Genomic DNA, 25,428 nt, shown 5'->3' on the forward strand with positions numbered 1-25,428 from the left:
AAAAGTAATCACAAGATACAATATATTTACAATCCATTTACATCCTTACATGACAGGCCTCTCCATAGCAACACGATCAAAGGATCCCTAAAAACTACTAAGTTAAAAGAATAAATGGATGTTAAATCTATCATTAAAAATAGATACAAGAAGATTTACAATAGTGGAAATGGCGGACATCAGGCTGTGCTATTAGACACTCCAATACAATTATACTTGGCAGCTTGCCTGATGTACCACATACTGTTTAAAAAACGAGAAACCGCAAATACAATTGGAGGGCTAGTATCATACTTTAAGATTCTCAATGCCGCTATACATTGCTTGAAAACCAGGTTTTTACAAAGTTGTGTTGACCAGCGTTAACGCTGTATCCGATAAGCAGGGCAGAGAAAAAGAACGTGGATTTCAGACTCCTCCTTATAATTACATACAGGACATTCCTTCTTTGAATCTTTCGCCCATCTACTAGTAAGTACATGGATTGGGAGGGTCCCTAGTCTGAATTGCAGATATAATTTCCTAGCCCAGGGAAGTAGGATAAAATCTAGGAAGGGTTCCTTGTAGTATGTATCTTTTATAAGGAGAAATTCTGACGTGAAGCGCCTGTGTACGGAATTGTTTTGTATTTGGATGAGTTTCATTGCTCTGTATTGTCTTACTAGTTCCAATCTAGAGATCAGAGTACATGAAGTTTCAGGTGAACTCCACAGATGTGGGTTCTTTAATTCCAGAGTGAGGTCCTTTATATGACAGAGCCAAGGAATTCCCTTATTGCGCCACTGGGGCAATATCTCTTTTAGCTCAGCCCTAATATCAGACAGTTCAGGTGTCACCCAGAGTCGCCTCCAAAATGTAAGAAGTCTCAGTGCTATCTCTTCGCCCAGAGGCCTAATGCCCAAATCCATACGGAGGGTAATAAGTGGAGTGCTGTTCGGTAGACTTAAAAGTTGCCTTATAAAATTATTTTCTGCCTTTGTTAGATTGGAAACCTTGCAATGGCCCCACAGCTCTACCCCATATAATGCAGCCCCTCTGGCTTGGGCAGTATAGAATTTCAAGTGATGGGGCAATGGGTTTCGAGCCTGTGGTTCTATGCAGCTTCAAGATACCACCAATCGTCTGTGTTAGCCTAAGGCTAGCTTTTGCCACCGATGCCTCCCAATTAAAATACTCAGCCAAGGTGACTCCCAAGTATTAAAACGTGTCTACTCTCTCAAAAGGGATACCATGTAGACTGGGTTGGAACGCTTCAGTTTGGGGGGATTCAAAACCATAAACTTAGTCTTTCCTAGATTTATCTCCAATCCCCACAACATGCCGAACTCTGCGAACCCATCTAGGATCCGCTGGATGCCCATTGGAGTTTTGGAAAGTAACAGGGTATCATCCACAAACATTAGTGTGGGAACCCTTCCTGTGGCTAACTTTGGGACATCACTAACCTTGATTTTCCTTAGGAAGTCAATGAGCCCGTTTAAAAAGAGACAGAATAGGGTGGGAGCGAGGACGCATCCCTGTCGAACACCATTAAGGACAGGGAACCGGGCAGATAGCTCACCTGATTTTCCACATCGGATCTGCGTGAAGTTATCCGTGTGTAATTTTATGATAGACCCGAGCAGGTACGGGGGAATCCCAAGATCCCTCAAGACCCTCCAAAGCTTCGCCCTTGGTACCATATCAAAGGCCGACTTCAGATCCACAAATATTAAATAGAGGCTTCCACCCTCTAGGACAACCGTTTTCCAGAACACCAGCTAAAACCTGAATATCTGGTCCACGGTTGACATCTTTGATCAGAAGCCGGCCTTATATGGGCTGAGTATTTGTTCTTGTTCTACCCAGTCCTGTAAGCGATCCAGGAGCACTCGCCCAAAGAGTTTCTGGGAGATGTCAATGAGGCTGATTGACCTGTAATTAGATGGCGTGAGGGGGCAACCTTTCTTGAATATTGGCACTATCTCGGCCCCACGCCATGTGTCTGGAAGATCCATACCCCCAGCAATTGCGTTAAATAAAACGCATAAATAAGGGGCCCAGATCTTTGGCTCTCCCCAAAAAAGGTCCCCTGGCAGTCTATCCAGCCTGGGGGCCTTGTTGGGACTGAGCTTGCAAATGGCATTGCTCACCTCCAACACACTGAACTCCATTCCCTCAGGACTCGTGCACTCTACTCCGCTAAACTCTCCACCTTCATGTACGTCTCCCCTTAATGCATATAGTGACCCAAAATATGATTCCCAAGCTTCTAGAGCTATATTGGGTGAAATAGCCAATGTCCCCTCCCTGTCACCTGTTGTCACTACAGCCCAGAAGGATTTCATATCTTTCTCTTTGAGGGCCGTCCTAAGGCCATCCCACCTCCTTTCCTCCCATTCCTTCTTACCTTTGTGGATGGACCGTTTGTAGTTGACCCTTGCTACTTTTGCTTGCACCCTATCCTGTTCTTTCACCGCCCTCAAAAGTTCTTGTTTTGCCGTGCGGCAATCCCCATTATACCACGAGCATTTGTTACCAGCGCTTTTTCTATGGCTCCCCGTCGGACAGAAAATATCTACTAGATTTAAGGATAATTCCGCATGAATTTTTCCTACCTCACCCTGATCTATGCTGGGCCCCTCCACCAACGTGAAATCCCTCATCCTAATTAATGTTGGGAGGACTAGCTGATATATTTTTGCTATTTTAAGTGGAGACTCCTGTATACGCTCCCATCTAACTTTCCTTCTATTGTTTGTTACAACCAATGCACTAGTCTCTTTCTCAAAACGTTGGGATGGATTGCCAATCCCCAGCTTGCAGGGTTTGAGGATCAAGCTCAACGCATTATGATCACTGTCCTGCCTCTGTATAATGTAGAAATCTTGCACTCTACTCCAAAGTCTGGTTTCTACCAGGATGTAATCCAGGAGCGAGGCTTGGCCTGGTCTGTTAAATGTACACTTCCCCGGCTGGTCTGATTTGGTCCGCCCATTGCAAGCTCTTAGCAACAAGGTTAAAGTAAGCGCATTCAGCTGCAAGGCCAAAGGAGACCAGGTTGTAATGGGTGTTATCTGTGGGTCAGGGATGAGCCACAATTGGTCTTCTTCCTAAGGGTCTAAATAGTCGGAATCTATGAGTGGTTCGAAGTGGCAGTTAAAGTCGCCTCCCACAATGACCCGAATTCCTGAGTCCAGCGACAGTATAAATTGGCCAAGGAGGTCAATAGTAGCCGATTCTTGGCTATTATTAACCGGACGAGCGTATACATTGACTGAGGCAATTTTTGGCTTAGAGCGGAAAGAGAGGAGTGCACACTGAATATCCTTAGAAGGAGTAGTCAACACTTCCACTGTATATCCAAGATATGTGCCCACCCAAATTGACAGCCCACCCGAGGGTCTCCCCCTCTTCCCCTTAACTGCTAACTTATCAAATGTGGCAAAGCCCACCCTATGCATACCGTCTGTCGCCCACGTCTCTTGGAAGAGACAGATGTCATACTTGCCCACAAATTCCGCCCAGTCCGGGCATGGGAGTTTGTTCTTTAGCCCCGCTAAGTACCATGACAGAAGTTTTAACCCGATGCCCTTGTCTGATTCATCTGTCACACCTGCAGTATTACCATCCCTAAAATGTATTCAGTCAGCCATTCGGGCACTATCCTTCCCATCAGCCCACATAGCTTTTTCTTCTTTATTTACTGATCCTCCTTGAGCAGCCGAGTAGTTGAGGGTAAAGACTTCGGGGCATTGCGGCTTCGCTCCCTGCGGGACTAATTGTAGGATATGATCTTTTCTGCCGCTACTTGTTGCTTTTTCTAGATTACAATCAACTCTGCTCATTCCAGTTTCCCTCACCAATTTAGTGTTCCCTCGCTGCATCAATCTCTACCCCAGTCAATCTACCTCCTACAAGGCAGCGTACCTATTGTGCACTGGGATTCCAAATCGAGGGGGCTCGTTTAAGGTAGCCAATCTTCCCTCAAAGTGTGGTCCCTTATCCCATGCTGCTCGTACAAAGGGTACATATCTTCTTTGTCCCATCTGGACTTGGGGGTAGAAGAACCTTAGGGGTCGCAAGCTCATTCTAGTGGTGGCGTTATGACAGCTGGGTATTGGTTTTAGCAGGTTCTCCACAGTACAAGGGTTGCTAAAGTTTATCACTATGCAGTCTCCAGGCTCGTCCTTCCTATGATTCCCCACCCACTCAACACGACGCACCATTATGATCTCTCTTGTTTTCGCATAGTCGAGGTGCTTGTGCCTACTAAACCAATGCAGGTACTTGGTTCTCAACTCTAAATGAGACTCCCTTTCATTATGGGCCAGTTGCGGGGTGCCTGTTATGATTGCTACATAGGGCGAGCAGGGCGGGGGGAGGTTGATAGTACAAAGTTTAGCCCTTTGATTTGTATACGAGTCTCTACCACCTTCTTGTATTGGCTGCCTGCTATCTGTTATATTACTACCCTGAACTAGCGTGACAGGGCCTGCATCATGTCTTTGAGGGTCAGGGCTACAATTCTCTTTCGACTCACTTTTGTCCGCACTGGTTAGGGGTTCCTTAGCCTTGGTCTGCTGGCCAGATTCAAGGCTATTGGAGGGAGATTCATTCCTGGGGTTTAATTGCAAGTGTGGACCTTTGCTATCTGTCTGACATCCTACAGTGATCCTATTTCGGGATGTATTGCAAATAAGGGGCAGTATAGCATCCGGTCTCGTAACCCCTCCCGCCACCATTCCCTCCAGTTTGTCTAGGCGATTGATGAGTGGCGCCAATTCACCTTTGATGATGGTCCTTAGATTATTCTGAAGGTCTGCCAACAGATTCACAGCCCAAGCTGGGTAGATCTTTTCGGACTCAATTACTACAAGGTTGTCTACAGTCGCTGGCTAGTCTACTCGCCCTCCCAATTTATCTTGGTGCACCTCTCTTTCATTTTTCTTATTTGTGCCGGCCCCACTAGTTTGTTTATGCTTTACAGCCCTGGTGACACAAGTGGTGTTTTTACTCTTGGGTGCTACTTTCTTATGCACAACTGGCGTTAGGGGAGGCAACCGCAGGGCCTCCTCATGAATGTGTGTGGGTTCTCGCAGCATTGTGCTTTCAGGGAGTGGGAAGGATAGATCGGGTGTGAGTGATAAGCGCCGTTCAGTTAACTCGATCTCGGTGTTCACAACCCCTATTGCTCTTTGCAGCATTTTGTCTATTGAAGTTTGGGGCAGTGAGGATACTATTGGTGTTTTTACTCTAATTGGCGCTTTCTTACCCATTTTGAGGCTCTTTTTCCTCCTTCGTTCAGGGAGTAACTCCTTTGGCTCGAATGCATTTGCAAAGGCACTACAAGTCGACACCTCATTCCACACAGCCCAAAAAAGCCGAGGATGACTCAGGGGGAGCAGGGCAAGTATCTGCTAATGTACCCTTTTCGCCACACCTGCCAGTAGATGTAAAACAATAGACTATAGTCCCGAAGACCCTCAACCGGACTCCTGCAAAGCCCCAGCCAACAATAAGTGAATTCTAGTTAAAGGGCAATAGACTGGGACGCGGGTACCTTTTCCACCTCAGTACATACATTAATTTCGCTAGTATCACAGCCCTCTCCCAGTTCTGAGTCAATGTCACTATGCAAGCTGGGCTTACTTGTAGGTGTTCAGAGTTAGTTATATGATGTTTCTGTAGCTCTGTACATCTTACCTATCCTGGTGGCTGCTGTAACCCAATGCAGGTCGACCGGGGGGTGGCCCTGCCCTGTCTCCTCCTCGTGCCGTCCCGCACTGCGGTAGGACTGCAGTGCTGATAAGGGCAGACGAGACTCCTCCCCACGCACCTGAGGTAGATCTTGTGTCGCACGGCACCCTGGGACTTGGAGTCCAACCAGGGTTTTGCGCGTGCCTTCGGCGTCTGGAAGAGTCAGGAGTGCGCCCTTAAGTAAGGTAAGGTTCCCACCACGATGAGAGGAGCTGGAGCACAGACCCCCACAGATCAGGCGTATGGGGGCAGGACAGCAAAGCAAAGTTCTGGATCCCGCACTGCGGTAGGAGCGCAGTGCTGATAAGGGCAGATGAGGCTCCTCCCCAATGCACCTGAGGCAGATCTTGTGTCACAAGGCACCCTGGGACTTGGAGTCCCACTAGGGTTTTGCGGGTGCCTGCGGCATCTGGAAGAGTCAGGAGTGCGCCCTCAGGTAAGGTAAGGCTCCCACCACGATGAGAGGAGCTGGAGCACAGACCCCCACGGATCAAGCGTATGGGGGCAGGACAGCAAAGCAAAGTTCTGGATCCCCAGAAGCACAAGATATACATTGCAGCCGTTATCTGGCAGAACATCTTTAGTTGTCTGTAGATTTACACACCTCCACACCATTGTTTATCCCACCATATTCTCAATGGGTTAGCAGAAAGGTATAAAGGTAATACCGGAAGTAAGTGAAATCAATGATTTACAGGTATCTCTGCAGGGTAAAATTTCATGGTACCCTTTCCTACCTTTTGCAGAGCTAACCTAGAAAAGCGGAATGCAGTGACAGAGAACAATGTTCTAGCTGTTTAAAAAAGGCAACATGCTCTCATCCTGAAGCTGTAACAATCTTTTAATAATTAATCTTTCCATGATAACTGTCCTTTCCTTCTTCTGTAATCTCTTCTTTTCTGCCACTTTGATTTTACCGTCCTTACTCGTCCAGTCTTGTCTATCCTCTCATCAATCTGCCTTTTCTGACTACAACTCTTCCTCTCCTTTCTAGCCTTTATTCCTCCATTCTCTGTCCCATCTCGCCACGTGCTGTTACATTTATTCCAGACCATACTGGCTTGCTCTTTTCTATCTCGATTTCTTCATTCACCTTTACCACATTTCCCCAAAACATTCTCGCCTCATTATAGCACCACCTCCTATCCGTTGACAACGGCTTTTCCTCTAATGTCACTTAATCAAATTCTACTCCTTTTTCCACCTTTAAAATTCACCATCTGCCTATCTCTTTTCATCCCACCCATTCCCAGTCCATATTTATTTGTTTCCTGACCTTCTCCCCACCCATCCATTGCTTCCTTCTCTCCTTCTGTTTCCTTTCCTAGGTAGCATCCTTCTGTGTCTCTCACCCAACTGGCTTTCTAAAATTCCATCAAAGATGAAACTAGATGAGAAAACTCTCCTTCTACAAAAAGCTGTGACATTTGACCTCGGGGGAAGGAGTTACTTGGACAACTTTGATCCACCACGCCGCGTCACCTATTTTTATACCACCTCGTGGTCCTCCCATGAGGAGTGCCTGCCAGGGCTGGTGGCACTGACGTCTGACCTGGAATGTCCTTCAGGCGGCTCTGAATCACTGTCTCAGCTCCTGCACGACAAACTTGTGACACGACTGCTCCTCGACAATGTCGGTGTGGTGGTGCCACCCACACTGGCCTTTACATACAAACAAGCGCATGCAGCAAGCAGGCACGTGCACATGGTGGAGGTCAGCCAGAAGGAGGGAGAAGAGACCCTGCTTCAGGAGGAGATCCAGAACTTTCTGCAGTCACAAGACATGAGCAGTGTCCGGCAGGTAAGTCACAAAGTTCACAAAGCTTTGCATTTCTCTGGGTGTCTCATTTGCTATGTATGCCTCTTTCTCTCTCACTCTCCTTCAGTCTTTTTCATCATACTGTCCTTGCCATTCCAATTATTTTACCCTCACACATGTGAATGTGAAGACTTGTATTTCTATTTGTTCTTTATGTAGTTTAAATTCTGGGTTACGGTCCAAACACAATCCACTGTGTAAATGATTCTGCATTTTCTCGTTTCGGCACCTCACTTCCTCTCTTCCCAGGGTTCTGCACTCTTGACTTACTCAAAGGTGTTTAGTAAAGCATGTGCACTTCTAAACCCAGAGCGCGCCCATTGTGCTATGAAAAGGAAGATATACTAGATAAATACACCCAGCACCCCAAACAATCAACAGAAGAGGATACACCTATCATTCCGTTAATGAGCACTTACTCATAGGTATATCACACAGAGAATACACTTTATAACGGAATCCTTCAAGTAATACTGCTGAGCTCCTAAGGCCGGTGATGGAGAGGACATGGTGTGCTACCATGCTACATGCAATTAAAAACAGGACCAATGACTGATAGTTGTTTTTTTCTTGAACATAAACTCTGCCATATTGGCCAGCCATCCAATAACAATAATACAGCACCACAGTAACTCTGTTTACGACACAGAACAAACAACACAACTTCAAACTAATACAAAAACATAACAATACAATTAAACAGCACAATGAACACAAACATATAACATAATACAAACAGTTCACCACAACACCAAAACACACACAATACAAAAAAACGAAAAGATAACAGTACGTCACAGAATATAGTATACAAGATAATAACATAACACAGAAACACGGGGGCATATTAACAACGGCCAGCGATAATTATCGCTGGCCGTGCTTAGCAATAATTATATTATCGCAGGCTATCTCTGGTATTTAACACCCTGGTAGCGAGTTATTAACAACACGTTACTCCAGGGCGATAAAAATTCCAGAGCTAGTGAGGTTATCGCCCTTTTGCAGGGAACATCGCTGGTTTTCCAGCGATGTTCCCTGCAAAAGGGTGATAACCTTACTGATACAACCCACAGGGTCGTATCAGCATAATCCGCCCCCTATGTTAGTGATGGCTAAGTCAGGATTTTAGCAGACGTTAGGTTTTGGCGAAAATGGCAGTTTTCGCCAAAATCTAATGTGTGCTAAAATCATGTGGGCTGTCTTGTAAATATTGCGATGTAAACATCAGCAATATTTGCAAGGTAGTCCATCTTGGGTATACCCAGTAACGCCCACTTTGCATCTCATTGGAGATGCAAAGTGAGGCGTTAGGGAAAAAGGGTGCTAACATGCGATTGTGCATGTTAGCACCCTCTTGTAAATAGGGCGCTGGTTTTATCTCAGCTTTTTTGGCTTTGTAAGCCAAAAAAGCAGAGATAAAGCCCTTGTAAATATGCCCCACGGCTCGCTCCTACATCCCATTCACCTCTAGACAACCCAGCACCAGACGATTACTCCATTATCCAGAAAGACAGATTGATTAACAATTGAGGAAGTTTAACCGTAATACACAAAAGCTTTAGGTCTGTATGTAATCTCTTTCAACCCAAACCATAATATGACTTAGTCAGGGCCGGACTGGAAACCAAAACCGGCCCTGGCAAAGTGCTCGGCCGCCCCCCCCCCCCCCCTTACCACCCCCCCCCCCCCCCCGGGCTTGGGGGTGCCGCCGAGCTCTTTCCCAGGGCCGGTTTTCGGCCGATTATGTTACAGGGCCGAAAACGGCCCTGTAAGAAAAACGGCTCCCAGGGGCTCAAAACCGTCCGCCACCCGTGCGGCGCACCGGGGGATTGCCCGGTGCCCGCTACAGCCAGTCCGGCCCTGGACTTAGTGTTTCCACATCATATACTGCCCCTGAGAAACAATCCATCTTCTCGGAGCATCTTGAATGAGTCATCTTAAATACGCCCTCACAATAGGCCATTCACATTTATTTAAACAATTTCATCATACCAGGAAAGACTGAAAATGACCATCTTGCCAGGACAGCTGCTGACATTTATTCTTAGTCTTCGAATGCTCAGCAAATGTGACAAGATAAGAACATGATTTACTATGGTGCTCCGAGCAAGTGAAAACACGAGTGCTCCTAATGAGGACTCTTAAACAAAGAAAAAAGATGTTTCTAAAAGGTTATTGGGAGCAGTGGATAGATAGCAGTAATTGGTCCATGCTCTTGGGGAGGGCTAAGCACAGGAAGAGGCATGACGCATGTATGGAGGATAGGCGATGTGGTGCGGAACCTGAAGGCAGTTCCGGTCTTCTGGTTAGTCATTTACTGCATTTGTAGCCTCAGGTGGTGGTAAAGAAGCAGGATTCAAGGTTAGAAGAGTGGGGACCAGACTGTCCAGTTGTCAGCTCAGGAGCTTGAGCCCGGCACACACAAGGTGCACTCAGTAAAGGCAGTAAGTAACAACCGCGGTTCAGCCTGTACGACTAAGTGAGGTCCTTGGACAAAGAGACAGGTAGGGAAGCCGAGGGACCGCAGGAAGTAGAGTACCACACAAGGATGTATGGCCCGGGTGGCTGGCGGTGGTAAACTACCCTAAGAAACTTGCTTTAGGAATGAGTCTGGTCAGACTAAGTCCACCCTGTAAAAATTCAGCTTGCCCAATTCACCGAGTTCACTCTGGTCAGGTCACAAAGGAGTTGTGACCTAATGCCTGAGCAGCCAACTTTGGAACTGAAGAAACCAGGTTTGAGCCCGGCATAACTTAACATCCTGTGATTATTGGCAAATTAGTTAGTCACTCCGTGTCTACAAAATGAATCTGAACTTGTGTAGTGTAATTAGGGCTCATGTAAAGAGCTGTAATGTCCTGCCATCAAAGAAAAAAAACAAGACTGGACTGCGAGTTTGAGCCAGGCGCTTGCAAAGCGTGAAATGACATGAGGACGGTTAACAGTTCAACTGTAAAGCTTTCATCATCTCTTCAAAGTACCATGGCACCGCACGTGCTGGGTCACTACTATGATGGATATAAGGGACAAGAGGGAGGGGGTGGTGGGACGGGCAAAGCAGCGATGAGGGAGGGAGTTGGGGCATGGAACACGCGCCCCATAAAAACAGTGCCGGAAGTTTAATCTTGGCCTTTGAATTCTCAGCAAATGAGGTGAGCTAAAAATATGACTTACAGCCCTGTTTACAACGGAGCTTGGAGAAGGTGAAAACACGAGCGCTGCTGGCGAGATCTCTTGAACAAACAAAAGAGATGTCCCTAAAAGGGTCATCAAATGGGAGCAGTGGTTGGATAGTAGTAATTGGTCCATACTCTTGTGGAGGGCTAACACAGGAAGAGGCATGACGCATGCATGCCATGGACAAATAGGAAGAAAGAGTAGGAGAGTGACGATGGACCCAGCAAATGGGTTGCCTATGGGCGGGCTGAAGCCCACAAATTATATACAACATGTCTCTTGCAACAGAGCGCATGCGCTGTCTAGAGCCGAGATCTAAAAAGAAGTGAAAGACGGCTTAAACCCCAGGAAAACAAGGAGCTAAATGTCAGCAGGAGAGAATTCAGGAAGGCAATAAAAATAGGAGGATTTCAACATCAGAAACTTGCCTATGCCTAAAACCCTTTTCAAAAGCATTACATTAAACAGTAACCCAATTAATCAATGATTTAAATTTTAAAAGACAAAACTGAGGAGATAGAGAAATTCTTCACAATGAAATTCCAGAACATATTTACAGAATCAGTCCCAAGAATCCTCCTCCCATCAATATTATAAAAACATGCAAGCAGTTAGTCTTCCTTCCTTTAACCTTAAAATATGGAATACCACTATTATATCCCTAATACATACACGGATCAAAGCATGGACAGAACTATCACAGCTCTTCTTTGCAAGACCAGAAGTACATCACTGATGCAAAGCACCTTCCCAGATGTGTTTATATCAGGACACACAATACCATTGCTCAGGAAATAGAACCTAGATCCTGAATGTTTTTCAATCTGAGACCAATGTCAAGATGTGGCTGAGGATGTAGATCCTATGAGCATCCCTACCAGCCTGAGTCTCTCTGAAGGATTTGAGAACTTGATTACCTTACCAAAGAAAGTTGGGGGAAACATGGAAGGAAAAGAAAAGACACAGGACCACTTCCTATGGTGATGCACTGTCTTGAATACCTGGCCTAAACTGTTAGAGGTCGGGTGGGAAGATGTGACCTAAGGCAAAGGGTGGGGAGATTCTACAAATAAGGGATAAGCCAACTGGTTAATGAACATTTTACTTACCTTCGGTAATGCCTTATCTGGTAGAGATAATAGCTAGCTGCAGATACCTTACCTTTGAATTATGCAGACGCCAGACTGGATCGGGAAACTTTTGCTCAAACAATGCCCCTTGCGTGCACCATCGGGTGACTTCATTCTGCTCCGTGTGACATCAACGGCATCATGAGTGTCGGTTAAGATTTCGTGGTCACCTATATAGATGCTATCCAGGCACACGGACGTCAGTACTTTCCACTTTTCCATGCCGGAAACGCACAGCCATGAAGTGACAGACGTAGTTGTGTGACAAACCTAGGGCCCTGAAAAAGGGAGTAACCCTCGCCCTGACATATACGTCTGCAAAGCTGGGAGGCATGGGTGGGTCTGTAAGGAATCTGCAGCTAGATATTGTTTCTACCTGATAAGGCATTATCGAAGGTAAGTAACTTGTTCATCTGCAGATTCCTTACCTTTGAATAGATACCCAAGCCGTACCATCCTGGCGGTGGGTTGCAGACAGATTTCTAGGCTAGGAAGTCCTGCAGAATAGAATGGGCAAAATGCCCGTCCCTGAGGACCAAACTGAACCAGGCAGTAATGTTTGGCAAACGTGTGCAAAGGTGCCCAGATTGCTGCCTGACAGATGTCCAGGACTGGGACACCTCGAGCCAATGCCGTGGTCGCAGCCTTTCATCTGGTGAAATTGGCTCTTAATCCCTCAAGGGGCTGCTTCTTAGCCAGGGCGTTGCAGATTTTAATGCGGAGAACAACCCAGCGAGAAATGGTCTACTTCTGCACTGCCCGACCTTTTCTAGCTCCCTCATAACCCACAAAGAGTTTGTCGTCCTCCCGGAAATCTTTCTGTAGTCAAGGTAGAACGACAATGCTCTTTTTCAGTACAGACAGTGGAGACGCTTGCCTTCTTTAGAAGGATGCGGAGTAGCAAAAAACTTGGGCAGCATGATAGATTGACCAAATGGAATGGGCTCACTACCTTTAGAAGAAATGAAGCACAGGTGTGAAGCATCACCCTATCTGCAAAAGTCATCATGTAGGGGGGCTTACATGATAACACCTGTAACTCACCCACCTTCTGGGCTGATGTTATCGCCACCAGAAAGTCTGTCTTGATGGTAATCAGCAAGAGGGAACAGTTGTGCAAAGGCCCAAAAGAAGCACACGTAAGAAAAGTGAGAACTAAATTAAGGTCCCACTGTGGCATGACAAAGGTTGTGGATGGAAACAAATGACTAAGCCCCTTCAAGAACCTATCTACAATTGGAGATTTAAACGGAGAGGGTTGGCTTGGCAGCCGCAAAATAGCAGATAGAGCAGAAATATAACCCTTAAGAGTACACAAAGCAGGGCCCAGCTGGGCAAAGGTAAGAACGAAAAGAAGAACAGTAGAAAGAGAAGCATAAAGAGGATCAATAGAACCTTCTGTACAATATGATACACACTTTTGCCAACTGCAGGCATATACCGTCTTAGTGAAAGGCCGCCTGGCCGCCAAAATAACGTTGCTCACTTCGGGAGGAAGGTCAAAAGAAATAAACTGTTGCTGCTCAATCTCCATACATGGAGGCGGAGAGTTGACAGGTTCTGGTGGAGAACCCTCCCCTGCTGCTTCAACAGAAGAGCCTCCCGAAGGGGCATCCTGACCGAAGGATCAACGCTCATTTTTAGAAACTCTAGATACCAGACTCTCCTTGCTCAGTCCGGAGCAACAAGAATGATGAAAGATACCTAGCCCACCTCTGCCAACCCCACATCAGGTGTGGGAGGCAAGGTGAAGCCCACTCATCAGTGCCTGCCATCTTACAGATGGCAGGCTCTCTCTAATCAGGGTTAGGGATTGTGCCCAATCCCCCACGTGGGATGAGCAAACCAAGGGTGTAGTCACCCTAAGGTCAGTAGCCCATTGTCTACTGATTCAGAGACTCCTAAAACGCCCTCTAAATACAGTATTTAGAGGGTAGCCCTAAATCAAGAAAGCAGATTCCGGCAACCTACTACAAAGAAGGATGTAAGAACACGCCCAGCAGAGAGAAGATTGCAGAGAAGAATTGACTTGGCCCCAGCCATACCAGCCCGTCTGCAGTTTCCAGAGATCCTGCGCCAAAAGTCAATGTGTCCTGCAGCCAGTGACCTCCAGACCCCCTAGGAGGACTGAATGCCTTCAACAAATACCTGAGCTCCTGAGAACAGCAGCTCTGTTAAAAAGAAACTACCAAGAATAACTGAGTCTGCTGAGGAAGAAGAAACCTGTCTCCTATGGCCAGAATCCAAGCGGCCCACTGGTCCCAGCGAGGTCCCCCAGTGCTCCAGAGTCGGAGTCCACTGTAGATTGACCCCTCCAGGACTCCTTTGTGAGAAGTTGGCCTGGTACATGCTGTCCACTAATTTAAGTGGGCACCTTGTACCAGTCCAAACAACCCTTATTGATGATTAGGTTAAACACAACCTTTATTGAAAGCTATCCTAGTGGTAGCTATGGAGAGCATCCTTCAGGCTAAGTCTCGAAGGAATACAAAGCAGCTTGGTTTAACAGATTATAACCTCCTGAATGACCAAATGAAAGGAGAACCACACAAGGTATATATATATATATATAATATATGCATTTATTATTAAACACTCTCAACTAACCTCTTTATGAGATTAGAGAGTAAGGCACACAATATTACAGTACTAAAACGACAGTAAGTAGCACAATACACAGTGAGCCCCAGGGGGAGACCAAACCCTATATTAAGAAAGTGGTATAAGAACCACAACTTGACTAGACACAGTGCCTAGAGCACGTAGAATCACTGGGACCCCAAGGAACCACCCAAGGTAGTGACACAGGGGACCCACAGCCGCGAGGTCTGTACAATACTATGGGATAGTTGTGGTTGGAATTTTAAAGATTAAGGACACTTAGGAGAGGACTTTGAGCAAACCCTTTCAAACTTAGAAGGTTCTAAGGCCAGCACCCATGTGAGCACCAAGAGTACTTATGTTCCCTAACCCAGGGAAGCCGGCTGCATAGGTGTCAAATGGTGTTGAGAATCTTCGCTGTTTTCAATGGAGTGATGCTGCAAAGTGCTGCTGCCGGGAAGATGAGTTGTGTCTGGGGTGATCCAAGCCTGGATCGAAGATGAGAAATGAGAATAACCTGAAAGCAGATGGGACAGAGTCTGGGTCACTTGCCAGTGACCAGGGGCACGATAGACAAATGCCCACCGATGTCGGGTGTTTCAGGTGCGATGAGGCGAAGCTTGACTCTGCAGCCAGGGGGACCAGGAGACGTCAATGACAACCAGCGTCCGCAGGCGAGCTGTCCCACGAAGGGTGTAGAGTGCTGGGGTGTCAGTGTCCAGATTAGAGACCAACAAGCCTTGGCAACTGCAACCCACGCGGTCAGGGTAAAGATGCTTCAGTGTGGACCAGCAAGGTCCTGGGGACTCCCCAAGCGATGGAGAGTCAGGGCACGTCTGGAGCAACCAGGTAAGCTCATTTAAAGTTACAGTTCCCTCCTCTGGGACACCCACAGGTCGACGGACCAGGGATCGCAAAGGGACCTCGAGAGGAATCACTAAATACCAGCCCTCGGAACACTTGTGGAGTGTAGGCCAGTATTCTTCAGTGGAATCACTGCTCGGGGTCTCGACTACAGGTAGCCCAAAGCGCAGCCTCAGGGATCACCAAAAAGCATATGCTGCTGCAAATGTGCACAGTGTCCAGGGGTTCTGGTTGCACGGTCCCCATAAGGGCTGCGGATCTCAGGTTTGTTGAGAGCACTGGTTGGCCGCGGGGAAGCTTAGGAACCCACCTCCTGTGTTGCAAAATCTTCGGAGTCTATCAGGAGCTGCGTAGATGCAAACCGGTCAGATGCGTTTTAGGTGCCTGGCTTGCAGGGGAGTAACTCCTTTACTCTGAAGAAGATTCTTCGGTCATCCAGCGTAGTGCAGATAGTTGAAGTACTTGGTTTCTGTAGTAGAGATTCGTCCAGGTAAATCTAAAGTCATTTAGCCAGGGGTTCCTACTTTATACCCAAGGAAGGGGTGGGACAAACTCTGGGAACCCACCTATGGGAGGGTCAGGACAGAGGGGTGGCTACACCCATGTCCTTTGTACAGTTTCACGCCCGAGCAGGGGCTTGTAGCCCCTGCAACCGGTTTGAGCTAGACTATGCACAGGGACACCAAATGTGCCCCCAGTGCAGACATCAAAGCACTCTCAGAGTGCACCCACCCAGCCCCAATACACTAAAGCCTGTCTGGGAGGTGGTCACACCTCCCTGTGACAGGAAACCTATTGTACAGCCATCCCCTGCCGGACTTTCGGTCAGCAGCAGGAGGGCAGACTCGTGTCTGTGGCTGGCAGCATCCATTTTGTGATGCCAGGGCTTGCAAAGCTGGCACCGTGTGTACCGGTGCTGTCATATTTCTCCCTCTAGTAGGGTGGAATCATACCTCCCACACCAATTACTAGTGTGGAGGTATGATTCTAAGGTGTTTGACATCAAACACGACATGTTTCCATTCAGCCGTTTTTAAATTAGCATTTACCGCGAGGTTATAATGCACTTAAGAGTATATGGTATGGCTGCATCACAAACAACCAAGTAATAGAGTTTTTGAAGGCTGCAGAGGGGCTCTGCTCATGCATAGGCACCCTCTCACATAAAACCCAGCACCCTGCCTTCAGGATTGATAAGGCCTTCCATAGGGGTGACAGGTTTATATGTGCAGTGATATGGATAGGTATAGGGAAACTATATCTATGTAAGGGGTGCATGCACCACCTTACCCAGGCTGCTGAAGCAGACCGGTTGTGTCATTTTGAAGGGTCTCCCAGGGGTGGCATAATACATGCTGCACCCCCTGAGAGGCCTCTGGGGTACCTATGCCCTGGGTATATAGTATACCATATACTAGTGACTTGCAAGGGTATCCCAGAATCCAATCTGGAGTGTACCTAAGGTACTGGTAATCAATTTAGAGAGAAAGCAGATAGACTGGGGTCCTAATTAGCAGGATCCCAGTCAGACTAATTAGAAAAAAAGAGAAACATCAGCAAAAAATGGGGGTAACTAAAAGAAGCAGATCCTACTCTCCTACATCCTTGACGTCACCTGCAGCCTCTGCACGGAGACCCTCCCAACCGCGAGTGGCCAGGTAAGGTGAAATCCAACCTCAAAAGTGACCCATGCATCCGGCCACCGCTTGCCCTTCGCAAAGAGGACCTGATGTGCACTTAGGTCTCTGAGACCTCCAAATTACCTGCCCACCTGTTGGTTCCTCCCAGAAGACTTCCTGGACCAAGCCAGCAGCCAAAATCCAAAATCGGCAACCTCCATAGGATTGCATTAGGCTCCCAAACCCTCCTAAGCACCCAGCTAGCCCTGTACCGCTGGTGGTGTGGACTTGGTGCCTACCTGGAACGCCCTTTGCCCCGACCTTAACCCTAGGAGGTTGCCTCCCGAGATCGAGTGGCCTGCCCGTGAGCAGCCCCCAACCCAGGTGCCCCCTAGCCCCTTTGGATAACATTGGAATACTGCACTCTGCACCCGTCCGCCCTGGTGCCGCTGGTGGTGCAATTTGTGTGCCTACATGGACCTTGGGGAACCTTGGTCCTAACCCCCAAAATTCCCACTTGCGAGATATTTACTTACCTGTGAAACTGCTAACCATGTTTTTCCCATAGGAACCGATGTTATAAGATTTTGGGCCTAAAGAACTGTTGGTTTTTTGTATGGAAAGAAAGTAACTTTGCTTTAGCGTAAGAATTGTGGTACTTACATGTAGGGGTCAATTGTAGTATATGCTATCTTGGCATATCACCTCAAGTACTCAAAGTAACTAAAAAGTAATGCAAGAGTAATCAAAAGTAACCTCTGTATTTTAAACTGTTTTAAAAGTAATACAAACCTGTAAACGATTCCAATATAATCTACAATTGCATTTCTGTGTACAACCTTGCTTTTGAAAGTATTTCTTTCTTAGCTGTGCCAAGTCCTGCTTGGTTCTATACGCAAAACATAAGTATACCTTTTTTATACTTACCTAATTGGTCTGGCGGCCATCAGCCTTGATTGAGTGAATACAATAAATGCTTAACACACCCTCTAGATAAGCCTAACTGCTCCCCCACACTACCACACAGAGTATTGTTAGTACTTACCTAATTTAGCCTTAGCTATACCTCTAGGGACTCCGTGGACTCCGTGCACACTACACTTTACGTAGGTATAGTATATACCGCGCCTGGGGGCTTAGTGAACTAATGCGTCCACTGCATGGGCCTGTGTTTGACCTCACAGTCACAGGTTCAAATCCCTTGAGATCCACTCAGCCTTTCATCCATTTTAGGTTGATAAAATGAGTACCGTTGAGTTGGGTAACAAACATCTGGTATTCAGCACCAAAATACTTACGGGGAACGTGCTCTTTACAATTACACGTTATTTATTTATACAGTGCCAGCTTTCTACAGTAGGTAACCCCTGAAACATCAGCAGCCGAGGAAAACTGTCCTAAATAGAAGCTGAATGAACATCTGCTATCTCCCTGAAATGTAATCAAGATACAACTCATACTTCTACATTCACACAGTGCTCACTCATAAAAATAAATATGCCTGAATGAACTAGACTCCGTAAGTATAACAATCACTTTTCAGATCTCTTGGGTTCTCACTTGACAGCTCTCTAAACCTCACCAGTCAAAAATCTAACAAAAGTGGTAATGCACCATCTGCACCATATTTAAACAAGAAGAATTCTATTCCACCACAAGCATTCAGACCCACAGCAGAAAGCACTGGTTATGGTATTTGTAAAGTGCACACAAATGCATATTTGTTTCATGGTGCCCCACATAAATAAACTGACAGTTATTCAGATGAATGATTAATGAATACAAGCTTGAGTTATTGAGACAATAGGTAATAAAAAGATGCAATTACATTTCTGAAACGAAGTAATGAGGATAATTTCCAAAGGCTAAGCAAAACAAGCATTTGCAATGCAATAGGTCTCGCACTGGCGAAAGTTAGAGCTACTGGCAATGTAAATGGCAATGTTTCCTACTTATGTTTTTTTTCTGCAGTCGAGTGGTTGTGGGTATGCATGAGCGGTTTGATGTTTACAATCAGCAGGTTTGAAAACATCTAAACAAAAAGCAAGCTAATAAAGTGGATGGTTCAGGAGGCAGAAAGTGAAACCAAAAAACCTGGATTAATCACAGCTTCCGAGCGTAAGTAAATTGTGTGATATGAGGCAAATATTTTATTTTACTGATAACACCCAAACCTGGCTGCAGCAGCAGCTAGACAGGTGGCATTTGTAGAGCGGGTGAGGTGGTTACTCCTCTAACTAAAGACAGACTGCAAACAATCACATCCCTCAAAATGAGAGCTAGTTCTATAAAGAATAATAAAGACACCGCTTTTGTCCAGGGGATGGGGAAGAAACAGACCAGTGGCAGCTGGTGAATTTTCTAAGTGGTGTGGCGTAAACATGCATCATGAATTGCACTGAGCGAGGAAATATGAGCTGGTCTCTCTCTCCCATTTGGAAGTTGAGAGGCTTCTGGCATTTATCTGCACCTTAGCACCAGTGGCCAAACGTACTATACATACAAATGTGTTTCAACTGCACCCAATTTCTCTCTCCAGCAGATGCATCTCTTTACTAACGCTATGTTGTCTTTGTGGCCTCGTTTGCACTATAGGATACTGTATACATTTATACAGTTTACCCATTCAGTCTACTGGCTAAAAGCTCAGAGAAACCAGCACTGGTTTCTGTGACAGACGAGACCCAGGGACGCCAGACTCTGGAGCCTGGGGACGACAAGAAAACATAAGTTGACAACATGTTTCATATCTGATCTAGTAGACAAAGCAAACAGCTTTGGCACGGGGAGACTGTTCAGCGAGATTTGTTAAGAGCCATGGCCGAGAGTCACTGTGTACAGAGCCATTAAGTGCACCAAGAACATTGGACAGCGAGGGCAACGTCTGCTGCGCCACAGGGAGGAGCATGTGCAAAGCTATCACCAGGAAAGGCAACGCTGCAATAGTAAAGCAAGTATTATAGAACAGCAAAAAGAGAGGGAGTTCAATCGCACATTCAACAGGTGGAATCACATTAACAGAATTTGCATGAGCTTCATCTAGAAATAATTGTACTTCTTTGAAGCGTAAACTTGACCGTATATATTGTAGCGCTTTAAATGAGCACCAGTTAAATTATGTAGAGTTTCAGACACTGGTGGATTATGTGATTTGCCCAGAATCGAAGGCTGTTGAGGCCACGCCTCAGACTAGAACCTCGGTCCCCGGTTTCAAAGTCGGCAGGTCTGGCCATAAGGCCACACTCTCTACCTGTATGAAATAAACATAAGCCATTATTTTCTCACTTTATTGCCTACTACATTAGAATATGTAATCCTTCCACTTAAAGCTTTAGTCCACGAGAGAGTCAATGTAAGTCACTAAGCAGCGTGGTTGCACTTGGTGACAGACTGATGCAAACAAGGACATTTCACAAGGCCGCGAGGGGTGATGGCATCGCGCGGGGCTTCCATGTTCAGCGCCCTCTAAAACCGAAACTCCTGTGACGCTGGTATTCACTCTGCTGCAGTCCCGCTGTTATGAGAACTAAGGGCCGTAAAAGGGTAAGCCCATGCGCCTCACAGAGCCTCGCTTTTGCTTACGATGCAACAATGAACAGAACGAGGTCAATTAATCAGGGAGGGTTTGCAGTGCTACCAATACAATACATTGTAAATGTATGCAAATTACAGGGCCGGGCCGCAAAGCTATAAGGCAGAAGCCGCTGCTGAAACAAAAAATGGGGGGGAATCAATACAAAGCTGAAAGAGGTCTCGACCTCGGAGGGTGGTGGGGTGGGCAAGTGACATGGGTGAGATGGTGTTGGGCACAGCACGGGAAATGGGGGAGAAGAGTCATGGACAAGCTGACAAAAAAATGAATGCTACCGTGTGCAGTGAAACCAGTGCTCATGTAAATCGGTCGAGATCGCTTTCTATAAAAGTGATGGCGATCAAACATCAAAGCGGCCGCGAAAGTGAAAGTAATAGCGGTCAAGCACGGCGCGCGCGACCGCACACGTGCACTGTAGCTCTAGGCTGGCCTGGTAGCACTTTTTGGAGCCCTCTCAATAAGTCTCGCCAGACCAGCGCATGCGCTGGGTCAGGCGAGACCTAAAAACAATATCCCCAAAAGTTGTGGCCCGAACTTTAGAGATCTGCAATTTAAAATGTTTTTGAGATGATAACCATGGTGACATGTACCAGGAGAATTATTTAGCCATAAAATCAGGGTACTTTGTATAGATGGCTCTTTGAGCAACGGTCATGGTTTGTGAGCCAGTGAAGATTATTTCCGGCACGCATGACTGATTTTTTTTGTATTCCACAAAGTAAATGCAGATGTTGGAAGCAAACCATCGTTTTTTAGGTCTCGCCTGACCCAGCGCATACGCTGGTCTGGCAAGACTTTTTGAGAGGGCTCCAAAAAGTACCACCAGGCCAGCCTAGAGCTACAATGCATGTGCGCGGGCGCGCGTGCCGCGCTTTACCGCGATTACTTTCACTTTAAGGCGGCCGCTTTGATGTTTTATCGCGATCGCGATCACTACCGCTTGTTTTTAATGCCCACAGGGTCTCATGTAAGAAATAAAACTTCAAGTATATGCTATTCAGTTTCCTGTGACTGAGCACATCTGCGCAATTCCTCTTTCCTCGCAAGTAACCAAGCCTATTCAACTTTCTCACTTACAGTTTGGTGCATCTTCAAATAGTTTTAACAGTGCGAATCCTCATCACTATTTAATTAGTACTGCCCATAGTGTGTACCTCAACATGTGGACTGTCTTCTGGCTCTCAGACCACGCCCATCATTGCATCCTATAGAGAGGGCTCACAGGGTACCAGCTGGAGACAGACCAAAGGCTGCGTGTGTCCTGCTGTTTCCAACTAGTGAAGTGCACTTTAACAGATAAACCGATTTACCACCAGCAACCAGACACGATAAGTGAAAACTGCAGTTTTCCACTCGAAACCTAGCTTTATCGTTGCATCATTCCTTCCACGGTAGGTGATATTAGAGCCGAGCATACCAGTCTGATAGGAAAAATTCTAATTTTTAAATGAAGTGCCCTTAAATGGCAATAAATCCAATCCAGCATTTTAGCTGAGAGCGTGTTTAGGCTAATCTAAGTGGCATTAGAGGCCTGAATAGAATGTTCTGTAAAAGTGTGTACAAAATCCAGAAGTTATTACTGCATGTGGGCAGGGAATTGGATGGCGCTTTGGCAGCACAGTGCAGTGTTTCACAAGCGCTATTCGGAGTTGCTACGTTTGTTTAGAGGCCTATGAATGAGTGATCTTGAGCAAAAGGTCTGATTTGCCAGTGGCCTCAGATGTAAATTGCAAGCTCTCAAAAACACTGTTATGGGCACTGTCTCAATATGTTTGTTATTTGTTTTTGATAAAGTGCAGTTGAGTAATAATAACAATGCCTATTTGCACAGCGTATGTACCACTATCTGCTATGCAATTAGGCACTTCAACAAGTTATCGCGCCAATTAACAATGCAAAAGTAATCAACCTTGGAACAGTGAAAGACTGCTAGCTAAGCTCATTCCCAAACTGTTTCACGCAGCCCCATTAAAAGATGGAGTGAAGACGATTAAAACAGGGCAGAGTGTTATACTTTATTTAGACCAATAGTACTTTAGTAGCACTGGGTAAATTCTTTCTTGTGACAATTCGTCACTGGTGCCTTTTGCTATTTTTTCTTTCTTTTCAGGATTCCCGTTTGGGTTCATTGCTCTGTAACCACAACCACCGTTCAAAGTAGAGCGGAGGCCAGGCAAAATGTACAAATATGTCTCCTTTCATATTTTCGATAGAGATTTCTGCAGCCTGTCATTCTTCAAATGGATGAGGGATATCTTGATTCACCATAGCACATACTACACCAGCTGAGCTCATTTCTTTTATTAATAATTGAGTGCTTGATCCTTTAAGGTCCTCACAGCACTCTACTGAGCTCGTGCACGTACTCCATTGAGCTCATGCAGGTAATTCACTGGGTTAATGCAGGCCACCAAATCAATTGATGCAGGCGCCTCACAGCTCATGCAGTCACACCATGCAGCTCATGTCTGGACCCAACTGAGTGCATGCAGGTACTGATTTGAGATCACCCAAGTGGAATTCCTGCATATTTCTGCAAGAAAACCCTTAGGTGTTGTAGTGCCTAAATTAACATCCTGCTGTCACTTACCTGCCGAGTAGACGTTCGAAGGGGCTCTTGTACAAGCGTAACAAGACTTGCACAGTCAACCAACTGTGCTCCTGGACGCACTCAGCGGAGTTTCTTCATCAAGACTGAGAATTTCAGGGACCCCACTTAACACACTTAGGCACCCTACTGAGCTACTGGATGGAACTATCTGAGAGCCTGCAATCACTCAACTGTGTGTGTGTCTTCAGTGAAAATATGTAGGCAATCATGGCAACATGCTTGATATCCCTGCATGAACGTGGTCCATCCATGAATTAGAGTGGGCGCTCTTGGAAGATTCTGGCTATCCCTTGAATAACAGTGGTCCATCTTGAACATAAAATGAAATTTTTTTGACATAATTCTGATTATCCTTGGATTTTGTTGGGTGTCAAAATCCTTGCCACATGATAGACATCCTTCTTATTTGATGATGATAAATTGACATGAAAGGCAGAAACTGTCCATGTGACAGTAATGTGAGTTTGATGACAATATGCATTTTCTATAAATGGGTTGAATGGAAAACATAAGTGAAGCAATGTGATAAGCATTTTGAAAAACAATGACCATGTGACCTTGGATAATCAGGTTTTCTTAACTGTCTATCACAGTTGTTGTAAAAGTATCTGAATAGTTCATTAGTGCCCTTTCAAAAACCTCTGGCCTTCTAACCAATTTGTGCAGAGTATGGTGCAAAATGCACCACTTGGCCCCATTTTCAGACTCTTTCATAAATTTGATGATGAAGGCACCCCATCACTTTCAAAACTCACTAGTTGGCACTGCCTGAAGCAGTATCCACATATAATTTGGGCCTCGCCAGTCTGGGTTCCATATCGTCCCATATGTAGGTCTAATTTGTTGATTAAAGGAGAGTAAAGTTGCACTCGGAATAGGCAAAGGGAGCATGCTAAACACATACTTGTATCCAGTGTCGTAACAAAACTCGAGGGGGTCCCCTGCAAAGTACCAAGTCAGGAGCTCTCAGGCCAGATGCCTGCCGCCCATGCACCGTGTTGGAGGGGGGGCCCTGGAGCTCAGAGGCCCATGTGCATTGCAGGGGCTGCAGGGTCTAATGTTACGCCGCTGCTTGCATCATCAAGTGACTGTCATCTTAACAGTCTGGACTCGCCCCCCACTTGCGGAATTCTCTTTGCATGTGGTTGATTAGTATTGCAAAGTTGTCTCATACCATATATTATAGGTCTCCGCGAATTAGGATATTTGATTTTTAACAGGATCCACTTGAATGAGAGCCCAACTAAGGAATGTACTATAGTACTATTGGTCAATGGGATGGCCCCACTTTGTAACAAGTAAAGAGTATTCCATTTAATCATTCTAACTTTTTCAGAACTTTCCTTGAAATGACTTGCATTGTAACTTCTTGCTTTAAATCCAGAGCACATCAAATCACATTCTGCCTAGCTTTGCTTTAAAGAGAAGAGTGTTTAGAGGCGGCAAAGTGAGCTAAAGAATGATGATGGATTCAACCCAGATCTGTGACTGGGGGTGAGTGTTTGAAAAGTTTCAGCACTCCGTCCATCATCTCCTTATGTTTAAAATAGTCGTTTTGCATTTGCCCCAAATGTCTGTCTAAACGTCCATTTATGATTGAACTCCCCACTTCCAGTAGTGGCCGGTGTCGGAGGGGAGTGCCAGGGGGAGGAGGGATGACAATGAACAACTGAAAAATAGGATTAATAAAAAAAGAACTTACCTGGCACCTGCAGCCCGCCGCATTGCCGTCTTCTGATCCACTCGTGACTCTACTGCAGGCAGAGACTACCCTGCAGCCAATCCTGAAGCTGCTCTCACGCATGAGAACAGCTTCAGAATTGGCCTGAGCGCTGGTGATTTGCATCCCCAAGGAGACTGGGAGCCTGTGCTTTGCTGTGTCCAACCCAGCAATACAGCTGGGTTGGAGGAAGCATCAGTGCGCATGTGGCCGGCCTGAGACAGCAGACCAAACCATGCACATTGATAACAGTGCATACCAATCCCCACAATACACCTTTCTTTTTATGTAAATTGTAAATTGATACTTGTATTGCGCACTACTCACCCGCAAGGGTCTCAAGGCGCTTGTACGAATACCGCTGTGGAACCCATCCTGGCTTTCCCTGTGAGGTGTCCACTCCTGGGCACCCCCAAGGTGGAGGCCAGGCATCCTTAGCGTTGTGGGGGCCGTTGTGGAGATTAAGCAAGCTATTGCCCAGAGTTGCAGAGTGGGACTCCATGATTGGAATAGGCACCGAGGCGAGAATAATCAGGTCCGTGGAATTTTGAGC

General features: G+C 46.2%; 1 protein-coding gene across 1 annotated transcript in view; it reads left to right on the top strand.

Annotated features, from left to right (window-relative positions):
• Positions 1-25,428, top strand: part of LOC146839571 (carnosine synthase 1-like) — a 464,396-nt gene that overhangs the window by 247,482 nt on the left and 191,486 nt on the right. Inside the window, exon 5 of the mRNA XM_085650354.1 lies at positions 7,068-7,540. Within this exon, the coding sequence (XP_085506480.1) occupies positions 7,068-7,540 (473 nt within the window). The remainder of the gene's footprint in view (positions 1-7,067; positions 7,541-25,428) is intronic.

The sequence above is a fragment of the Triturus cristatus genome, chromosome 4_1 (assembly GCF_964204655.1).
Source record: "Triturus cristatus chromosome 4_1, aTriCri1.1, whole genome shotgun sequence".
Classification (NCBI taxonomy): domain Eukaryota; kingdom Metazoa; phylum Chordata; class Amphibia; order Caudata; family Salamandridae; genus Triturus; species Triturus cristatus.